This window comes from Ovis aries, chromosome 12 (assembly GCF_016772045.2).
Source record: "Ovis aries strain OAR_USU_Benz2616 breed Rambouillet chromosome 12, ARS-UI_Ramb_v3.0, whole genome shotgun sequence".
Lineage (NCBI taxonomy): Eukaryota > Metazoa > Chordata > Mammalia > Artiodactyla > Bovidae > Ovis > Ovis aries.
The window spans coordinates 12,359,661-12,370,106 of NC_056065.1; the positions used below are offsets into that span (position 1 = coordinate 12,359,661).

Here is a 10,446-nt window from a genome sequence, read left to right on the forward strand (position 1 = left end):
AAAAGTGACCTTTTCCAGTCCTGTGGCCACTGCTGAGTTTTCCAAATTTGCTGGCATATTGAGTGCAGCACTTTCACAGCATCATCTTTCAGGATTTGAAAGAGCTCAACTGGAATTCCATCACCTCCACTAGCTTTGTTCGTAGTGATGCTTTCTAAGTCCCACTTGATTTCACATTCCAGGATGTCTGGCTCTAGGTTGAGTGATCACACCATCGTGATTATCTAGGTATACGTATATCCCCTTCCTTTTGAACCTCCCTCCCACCTCTCTCCCCATCCCACTCCTCTAGGTTGATACAGAGCCCCTGTTTGAGTTTTCTGAGCCAAACAGCAAGTTCCCGTTGGCCATCTATTTTACATATGGTAATGTAAGTTTCCAGATTACTCTTTCCACACGTCTCATCCTCTCCTCCCCTCTCCCCATTGTCCATAAGTCTATTCTCTATGTCCGTTTCTTCATTGCTGCCCAGTAAATAAATTTTTCAGTACCATTTTCTAGATTCTGTATATATGTACTAGAGTATGATATTTATCTTTCTCTTTCTGACTTACTTCATTTTGTATAATAGGTTGTAGGTTCATCCACCTATTGGAACTGACTCAAAGGCATTCTTTTTTATGACTGATTAATACTCCATTGTGTACATGTACCACAGCTTCTTTATCCATTCATCTGTCAATGGGCATCTAGGTTGCTTCCATGTTCTAGCTATTGTAAATAGTTCTGCAATGAAAATGAGATACATGTGTCTTTTTCAATTTTGTTTTCTTCAGGGTACATGCCTAGGAGTGGGATTACTGGGTCATATGGTGGTTTTATTCCTAGTTTTTAAAGGCATCTCGATACTGTCTTCCACAGTGGCTGTATCAATTTACATTCCCACCAACAGTGCAAGAGTGTGCATTTTCTCCACACCCTCTCCAGCATTTATTGTTTGTAGACTTTTTGATGATGGCCATTCTGACCTGTGTGAGGTGATATCTCATTATAGTTTTGATTTACATTTCTCTAATAAAGAGTGGTGCTGAGCATCTTTTCATGTGTTTGTTAGCCATCTGTATGTCTTCACTGGAGAAATGTCTGTTTAGGTCTTTTTCCCACTTTTTGATTAGGTTGTTTGTTTTTCTGGTATTGAGTTGTATGTGCTGTTTGTATATTTTAGAAATTAATCCTTTGTCAGTTGTTTCAGTGCTATTATTTTCTCCCATTCTGAGGGCTGTCTTCTCACCTTGCTTATAGTTTCCTTTACTATGCAAAAGGTTTAAGTTTAATCAGGTCCCATTTGTTTACTTTTGTTTTTATTTACATTATTCTAGGAGATGGGTCATAGAGGATCTTGCTTTGATTTATGCCATTGAGTGTTCTGCCTATGTTTTCCTCTAAGAATTTTATAGTTTCTGGTCTTACATTTAGCTCTTTAATCCATTTTGAGTTAAGAGTAAGTCCTGTTCTACCCATTTATACAGATGAAGAAGCTAAAGTTCAGAGAGTTAAGTTTCCCTGAATCTTACAGGTAGAGAAAGATGGTACAAGGGTTTGAACCTAGGTTTATTTGGATTACAATTATAGAACATTTATCACTCAAGTGCATAAAACAACAAAGTCTTGACTTGTTGGGAATATGGAGATTAACAGGCAAGACAGACATGTATAGCTAAGGAAGGAAAATTTCAGGGGTGACTAACTCTGGCGTTTGTGTATGTGTGTGCACCCCCAGCCGTGTCTGACTCTGAAACCCATGGATTGTAGACCACCAGGCTCCTCTGCCCAAGGGATTTTCCCAGCAAGAATATTAGAGTGTGTTGCCATTTCCTTCTCCAGGGGATCTTCCCCACCCAGGGATCTAACCCATGTCTCCTGCATTAACAGGAAGATTCTTTAACACTGTACCACCTGGGGAACCAAATTGCTTAAGATTGTTTTTAGAAGCTTGCCAGAAATAACATAAGTGCTACTTAAATATCGTCCTTCAGGAATCCACAGAGCACGAATGAGTGTTAGCTCTGCACAGCCGCTGTGCTTTGAAATATCATCCAGAGCCCTTTGTTACTATGCTTAGTCTTAAGCTTGATACAGACATTGGAAATGAAGTCACAGCATTAACATTAGGAAAAGCGCTGTGTGCTACAAGTGCTTGTGGCGAGTTAATCAAGAGTGAATGGATTTTCTTGGCATAATACAAACATAATAGGGAAGAATAAATACTAAATAGAGAAACAAATTAATGATGAATGAGAAGAAAGTTAATTTATTTAACTTACTTTAAGTAAGTGACTTTTTAAATAATTATACACCATGTTGTGCAGGATTATCCTAGCATACTGGTTATTTCCTGTTTCTCTAGGCACTTTGAGCAGCTGCACGAAGTCAGGTCACAATGGAACCATTTCTCACACAGAAACAATAACTCATTAAAGACTTCTTCAGAAAGAAGCAGTGGTGATGCCTCGCCAAAAGTGCTTGATAGAACCTGGGATTAGAATTTACCCTGGAAGAAGCTGGCTCAGTGTGTCATACAAACAAAATGCTTGTAATTGCGTGCTTCTAAATTGAAACTCTGGCATCTGTTGGAGTATTTTTCTCATGCCAAGAAACCAAATGAAACAAAAAGTCAAAACTGAAGCTGAAAACCCAAGTACAGTGTAATATGCTAAGTACTAGGTTACCTTGCTTCTCCTTTGATATTTGGCTTTTGACCTGCCACAGAATGTTGTGGTTACTTTTGCAATATTGATGTATTTGTGTGGTCCATTTATAATTTAGACTGGACTTTACCTTTTGTTTTTGGAGAAATCAAGTAACTGCTTGTTTGTTATAGGTCAGCTTGATTCAGAAATTTAACTTTGCAGAACCCTGGAATCTCTTGTCTTGCAGAATACCGGTAACTGAAAATTGGGAAGGGCAACTTGAAAAACCACAAGGTGAAATGTGTAAGAAGCGCTCATTTCCTTTCCCAAAGGAGAAGTGAGCATTTCCCTGTAGCCTTTACTCAAAGTCAGTGATATGTATTTTCCACAGTATAATCAGCTTATATTTTTAAATCAAGGGGGTGAAATGATTTACATATTCTACTTTTATCTTATCTTGCTATGAATTATTCTCAAAATGAAGCTTAGTATAATCACAATTTAGGGTGCAAAATGTCCAAGCCAATAAAGTCCAAGCCAATACTTGTGAATAAAAAGGCTAAAAAAATTGGTATTATTTGTAATGGCTTGAAAAAAGGAAATAAACAGGCAGGGTTTTTCTTTTTAAATTGATAGAGATTCCCTTCACAAGAAATAAACTTCTATTTCAAACATTAGGTATCAAGTTTATGAGGTGGTTAGAAAATCTTTCTATCATCAATCATTCTTCCATATTCTAGATGTATGTCTATAAAATCCTGCAAAACTTCTGAAAAAGTTTATTAGCAATTAAAGTTCAAACTCTAACCTGTTACCTTCTCCAAATCTTCCCCCCGCCCATTTCTGATAGATAAAAAGCACTGTTATGTTCCTATTAATACAGAACAGAATCTAGGGGTCTTTGGCTCATCCTTTTTTTTGTTCATCTTTTTCTTCACCATCTCACTTTATAACATCTATACACATTCAGTCAGTCATCAAGTTCATCCATTTTCATTCCAAAATAGCCCTTAACTTGAGGTTAACTTTGACATTTGTAACAGCCTTGTATGTAGTCCTTAACATATGTATAGAATTCTACCTTTCTGTCCATCAGAGTAAGCCTTCTAACGAGCAAACTCTTCTGAAATTTGTTCACAACTTGACTTTTTAACGTGTCTGTTCACTACTCTGCCTCTATGAAAGAGACCTGCTTGCTCTCCTAGGTTACATTCAAATTGTTTATTTCTCTGGCCTTTTTCCTGCCTTTTTCTCTACTCAAAAATAAGCTCTGCCTGTTGAAATCTTGCACACATCTACATAATTTCCATTTAATGATTTTCTAAAGCCTACATGAAACATTGTGAGTTCTATAGGCTGTTTTTAAAAATTGTTTTTGAAACAATTGTTTTAAAAAATTGTCATTTGGCCAATTGTTTTACACATGATGTTATTCAGCAGCAATGTTTTACTTTCAAAATTGTGTTAAGCAGAGCCATATAGACATATGGATACAAATACACTTACATGTGTGAGTGTAAATATATATGTATATAATTTTGTTGGAATTTATTGATTTGCTAAGTTCATTTTGGTAACATTTATTTTCATAAAGTCAATAAGAAAGAAGACTGATGACTAAATTTGAAACTGATGATTATGAACGACAGATAATCTGATCCTGGTTTTTGATTGATTGTTTGTTTTTCTTAAACGGCATCATTGATATGTATGAATAGGCTTAAATTACAGATTTTTATGATTTATTTTGCCATTTCAGACAAATCTGTCAATCAACAGGGAAGGCAGGGGAAAATTATCCTAATATCTGCATAGAAACACATGAGGAACAGAAGTAAAATTATTTATGGACTGTGTTGTGTTAAATTTACTATATAACATGTTTGAGTCCATTTTTTAAAGATGATCATTTGCTTTCAGGGTAACATTTACAGAAAAGTTAGGAGGCTCAGACAGAACTGCCTCACACCATACCTGCAGTTCCCTCCTATTATTAACATCTTATATTGGTAAGGTCCATTAATTACAATTAATAAAAAAATACTGATTCATCGTTACTAACTAAAGTCCCTACTTTGATTATATTTCCTTGGATTTTATGTTTTGTGCCTTTTATCAATTTTAAGAGAGTTTAGTTACATTTTAGGAATGAAATTTGAATATAATAGTGGAATTATCAAAATACTCTACGGATTCTTTAGTTTCTGTGGAGCATAGCAAAAACAATGTTCTTTCTGTTTAGTCTTGTCTATTATCTGTCATCCTCAGCCACCCTTTTTCAAATTATTTTTCTCAATAAAAAATTATGTTCTCTCCAGTTCACTAAATAAAATGCAGTGTTTAATGCCCCGTGCTTCTGTTGGCTTTCTGCTTGGATGATCTCTTTCTCTGTTTGTCCAGCTAGTGAATTTTTTATTAATCCCCTAAAATCTAACATAAGAACCTTCTACTCTATGGCTCCATTCCTTAAAATGCCAATACTTATTCTATTTTGGTTTTAGGATCAGGCGTTTTTGTCAAATATTCAAATTTCTCATGTATTTTGTTTTGACATCACTTCACTCTCTATTTGACTAATTTAATACATTTCCATTTCCTTTGTATAGATATGACATACAGAATTTGAGAAAATTACACGTTTAACTAAAGGGAAATCCTATAAAATCTGGTAAAGTTCTGATGTGTGTGTATGTGTGTGCATGAGTATAGGAACTTTCCTTGTTTTTTTTTTCCTTTCTGGCCTACAGTTAAGTCAATAGAAATGAGCTGAATTTAACCATTGCAACCATGAGAATTTTTAGGTGACTATTTTAAGCTTTATAGCTTAATATTACAAAAAGATTTGCAATTTAGAAAAACTGGATTTGGGGGATTGATAAAAAGAATACCATTAACATAATTTTTTGGAAGTCCAATATAATTTAGTTATCTCTTTGATCATGAGCAATAATAGTTCCTCCCACTGAAATTTAACCCTGTAAGTGATGCTAAGACAGCTTGGAGTAGATTGCAAAATGGAAAAAGGTTATTACAGAAAAAGATGATAATTATTTTTTATAGTAACAGAAACCATTTACATTCGAATAGTGCCAAACAGCTATTGGCTTCTTACATCATTTAATCCTGAGAGAAATTTATTCATATTGGCACTAAAGACATTGCTATCTCCATTTAGAGTTGAGGAAGCTGAATGTGAAAGTGATTAGGAAGCTTAACTAAGGGTATACAACCATTGTGTTACAGAAGAGAAGTAAGTGAAGTGAAAGTCACTCTGTCATGTCTGACTATTCGTGATCCCATGGACTATACACTCCACGTAATTCTCCAGGCCAGAATACTGGAGTGGGTAGCCTTTCCCTTCTCCAGGGGATCTTCCCAACCAAGGATCAAACCCAGGTGTCCCACATTGCAGGCAGATTCTTTACCAGCTGAGTCACAAGGGAAGCCCTACAGAAGAGAATCAGAACTCAGATCTCTAAAGGAGCCCAAGACTAACATTTTTCCTAGCAACAGATCTCATTCTATAACTCAAGCACTTAATATTTACCAGGTGATGTGCTGGGTTTGGAGATCCACATATGAAAAGTCATGTTTCCTTACAATAAACATTTAAATTAGAAAAAAAGAAAAAAAAAGTGAATTCCATTTCTTTTTTTTTCCTTCCCTGACTAATGAAGAGGCTCAAGGGCTGAGTTGTGCCCAAGTGTTGGAAATAATAGGAGATTAAAAAGAGAAATAAGTTTTGGGAGGCATGAATTACAGAGGAAAGTTTCACACAGGCTGTTAATTAGATAAATACCTGAACTCAGTCGCCATGGAGATGAGAATGGGAGACAAGTTCAACATAACATTTGGCAAGAATTTTAACAAAAGTCAAGATGTGACTGGATATTAGGAATGAAAAAAAATGGGTAGTTGAAGAAAGCTGTTCACATTATTTGTCTCCAAATAGGGAGTGATAAAGCATTACAGTGAAATGAGGGTGGAGTAACACATTAACTTTTTTCAGCATAAACTTCCTTTCTTACCACGGCTCTCCATCTTCACTGATGACATTCTTGCCTAAACTTAAGCCTTGATTTCTCTATCTATACTTTTTCTTTCTCTGAGTCAATATAACAATCCAGAGGCAGAATCTATTTTCATTGGAAGTGGGAGAGTCTTTGGGGATTGTCTGCAGAAATAGGATTCTAGGAGAACGTGAACTAGTTGCCAAAACCTTATAGAGGGTGAACAGTTAGGGATGAGAATACTGCAGGACATGAAGACAGGCTAGACAAGCTGGTTTCAGCGAACAGTGCACAGTACTTGGGGCTGAATTACGAGTCCTGAGCTCAGCTGACCCAGCAATAGGAGCGCCTGCTTCCAGTAGACACGGTGGATGTGGAAACCACTGAACGTGCTGTAAACAGTAGTCAGCCAGAGCTCATTCGCAGAATGAGATAAGGAATAGGACTTGGATATACAAATAAAAGTTGTGGACTAGATGAAACCTGTGGCTATTTGGCAGTGATAAAGTGTTGCTTTTTAGGCAGACTCTGCATGATTTTGTGTGGGCAAACAATGAACCCTGTGTTTTTTTAACCTCATTGCCTACTTAGCTTAACCTGTTAATTTTCCTACCTGAAAGAAATCTGAATAGAGGTAAGAAAAAAATTGCTTACTCACCTGCTGCCTTATGAAAGTAGACTCTTAAAGACTTGCAATTCTGGCAGCCTGTTCTTAACCCTTGCTTGAACAAACTCAGGATTTATCCTTACTTTCCATTTCATCTACAAAGCTCCACCTTAAACCTCAGCTCCTCTGCAAAATTCTGATGATTGATTCAACCAGTGAATATTTATAAAATTAAACAACATCTCTTCTCACGAAGTTTTCTAAAATGTCCATCAAGAGAACTACTCTATATATTTTTGATCACTTAACAATAAAAATAACATAGATAATATGGGATTTAATAAAACCAAGTTTCTCATTCACAAATTATAAACACTGAAAATTTTTATTCATCCAGTGGGTGAAACTGGATGAAACTATCCATCCAGCACCAAGAAATATTTTATCCACAAAAAGTAGTTTTTAATAGCATAAAAATATTTGAAAAATACTCTTTATTTTTAAACAAAAAAATACTGTTTATTTGTTAACCAGTCTATTATTTAGTAATTTTTATGAATCAGAAACTCAGATTGCTGTATAATTTCAATCAGGCTAAATTTTTATGACAGCCTGTTTTTGTACCGTTACATACAAATTTCATATACTTTTCCATTAAATAATAAAATATTTGGGAAAATAGCACTAACCTTTATGGGAAAGCAGTTTGTCAAATGATTCACCCCATTTTATTGCTTCTTCTGGGGAGATTCTGTTTGAGAAACAAAATGTTTTATACTGGAGCATGCAGGAAGTCTATTTATGTATCTGCTGCAATATATGTTATCATACCGCTCTTTTTGGTCATATTTCACAGGATTTCTCCTTTGATTATTATATGAAAGATCAAAAGTATTAGTCAAACTTCTTTTGGATTTTGCCTATCAGATGATGTGTTAAAATAACATTATCCTCTCTTGAATTATTTTATTTCTAAACAGAAAAATGAATCATGTCTTCAGTTAAAAACAAAGAAAAGGAAACCAGGTCAGTTATCTTTCTTAATTCATCAAATAGAAGAACCTAAACTGACAGTATCTTTTAGTCAAACTTTTTTTTTTAACTGCAATTTCCTTGAAACTTTTACCACAATATGCAGCAATTTTTAAAAAAAAATAGATACAGGAAGTTTGACTAATTAAGCTTTAAAGGTGTAAGAAATATGAAATGTTTTTAATGTAATAAATGTTTTAGAAATGATAATTGAGAGAATTGAATATATTTGTCGTGTATCTTTTATTGGTCATATTTTCTGTTTGGAAGAATTTGTATTATCCTAGTATATAAGCTTATTCCATTTTCTTTTTAAACTGAAGAAATGGCTAAAAATGACATGACATCCCTTTTTGTGTTTTGCTTTATATTATACCCAGGGCGTTTTTTCCGAACTGCTGAAGAAAGAGATGAATAGCACTTTTCAATGACATTGTGCACACTCTTAATGAGTATTTCATCAGTTTATAAGGAGTAAAATATATCATTTAAAATTGACAGGCATATAATTTTAAAAGAACATCTTATAAATTTTTACGAGATTATTTAATTCAAGCTATTAAAATAGTTTAATTTTATGGAATATTTCTAGTTTTTTTTGAAATGAGATCTCTAACCTTTCTTATATTACTGTATAATTTCCAATAAAATTGGAATCCCTAATTTCCTCTTTCTTAAATCTTTAATGATAGAATCAGCAAAATGTCCCCACAAATAATTACAAGTTATTCACCTTGTTTCTTTGGCCAATTGCCCAGATCTACTGGAGGGAGTATCATCGTAAAACACAGGTTTCTGCACCAGAAGACTTAGCCTATTTCTTTTTTCCTTAGCTCTGTAATGAAAAGGCATTAGCTTCAGGACAATTTGGATGACAATTAAAATCTCTCTTTCTGACTGTCAAATGGATTTGTGACTGATAATCACATGAACACCCTTTCTCACCCACCTCCACTCCTGACACACTCACAGTGGTCTTCTTGAGCGTCTTATTTAAATACTATGTTTGTGAGGAATTAAGATAGCACATGTGAAATATACTTATTTCTCCCCCCACCATGACTATAAAATATTTGAGATTATATTTCAGTAAGTATTATTACTGGTTCTTCTGTGTGGTTAAAATTGTTGGACTTAAAAAAAAAGAACACTTTAGATTTAACAATTGTTTACTCCTAATAAATACTTTTTTTCAGTTGTAATAGTACAATCAATATATTTTCAATCAGATATTTTAAAAACAACTGCTAACAAATATTCAATGTCAATCATGTTTTTAAAGGTAAAACGCTGATTTTTTAAATTATGATTTTACCTGATTTTGGCTTCTTTGCTTGTTTCTTCTTTTCCTGAACCGTGTATTAACTTGAAAATAGTTTTTTCTTTTGGTTCGCACATACTTAATTGAGAAAAGAAAACCAATGATGTTTCCATCTTCTCTAAAATGAAGAGATGTCTAATTTATTACATCTTTCACTTGTTAATGCTACTGCCTCATACATAGTGTAGTAAAAAGTTATCTCGATTCTGTCAGCAAACTTTTAAAAAAAACAGGAGCTTATGCTTCTGTCTCTGCAAAAATATAGAACTGAGGAACTGAAGTACAATTCAGTCCAGAGTTGTTTAGGGAAATGATACTACAAATTTGCAAAGGCTTCTTGGTCTCCAAGATAAAGACTAGTCTAACCACAGTGCCACTTCTCTTTCTAGTTTGTGCAACCAGATGATGCTTTAATAGACTCAAATGACACTGTCATTTCCCACAGGAACTTTTTGAAAAGGACTTTAACGTGTGTAGTATGCGTTAAAATGTATCGGGGCAAAGTCCTACACTAATCATTAGGAGATATTTCCTTTGTTCTTAAAAAAGTATTTTTCCTAATTTAATTACATTGAATTAGGTAAATTACATTTAGTGACATGTCATGTAATATTAATCACATTTGCTTAACATAATGTGTCAAAATAAGAATATAAATCATAGAGTTTCATAGTAGAAGAGGGAAGTTAAGAAGCATTTAATTCAATGATTTTTAAACACAGGTCCATGGAATGATTTTAGACATTCATAAAATTTTTACCAGTCCATGATGAAAATGGAAAAAAAGATAATATGCAATTTTTTCTTGAACTACATTTATTTTTAATGTGAAGCACTTATTTTGAA

General features: G+C 34.1%; 1 protein-coding gene across 2 annotated transcripts in view; it reads right to left on the reverse strand.

The window, feature by feature from the left end:
• RGS18 (regulator of G protein signaling 18) overlaps positions 1-9,869 on the reverse strand; it is a 30,127-nt gene extending 20,258 nt beyond the window's left edge. The window contains exons 1-3 of one of the 2 annotated variants that reach the window (XM_004013590.6): positions 9,595-9,869; positions 9,013-9,114; positions 7,937-7,998 (exon numbers count right to left, since the gene is read on the reverse strand). In XM_004013590.6, the coding sequence (XP_004013639.1) occupies positions 7,937-7,998; positions 9,013-9,114; positions 9,595-9,713 (283 nt within the window). In that variant the 5' untranslated portion in view covers positions 9,714-9,869. The remainder of the gene's footprint in view (positions 1-7,936; positions 7,999-9,012; positions 9,115-9,594) is intronic. The other variant, XM_042257076.2, reaches the window with a different exon arrangement.
• Between the last annotated feature and the right edge of the window lie 577 nt (positions 9,870-10,446).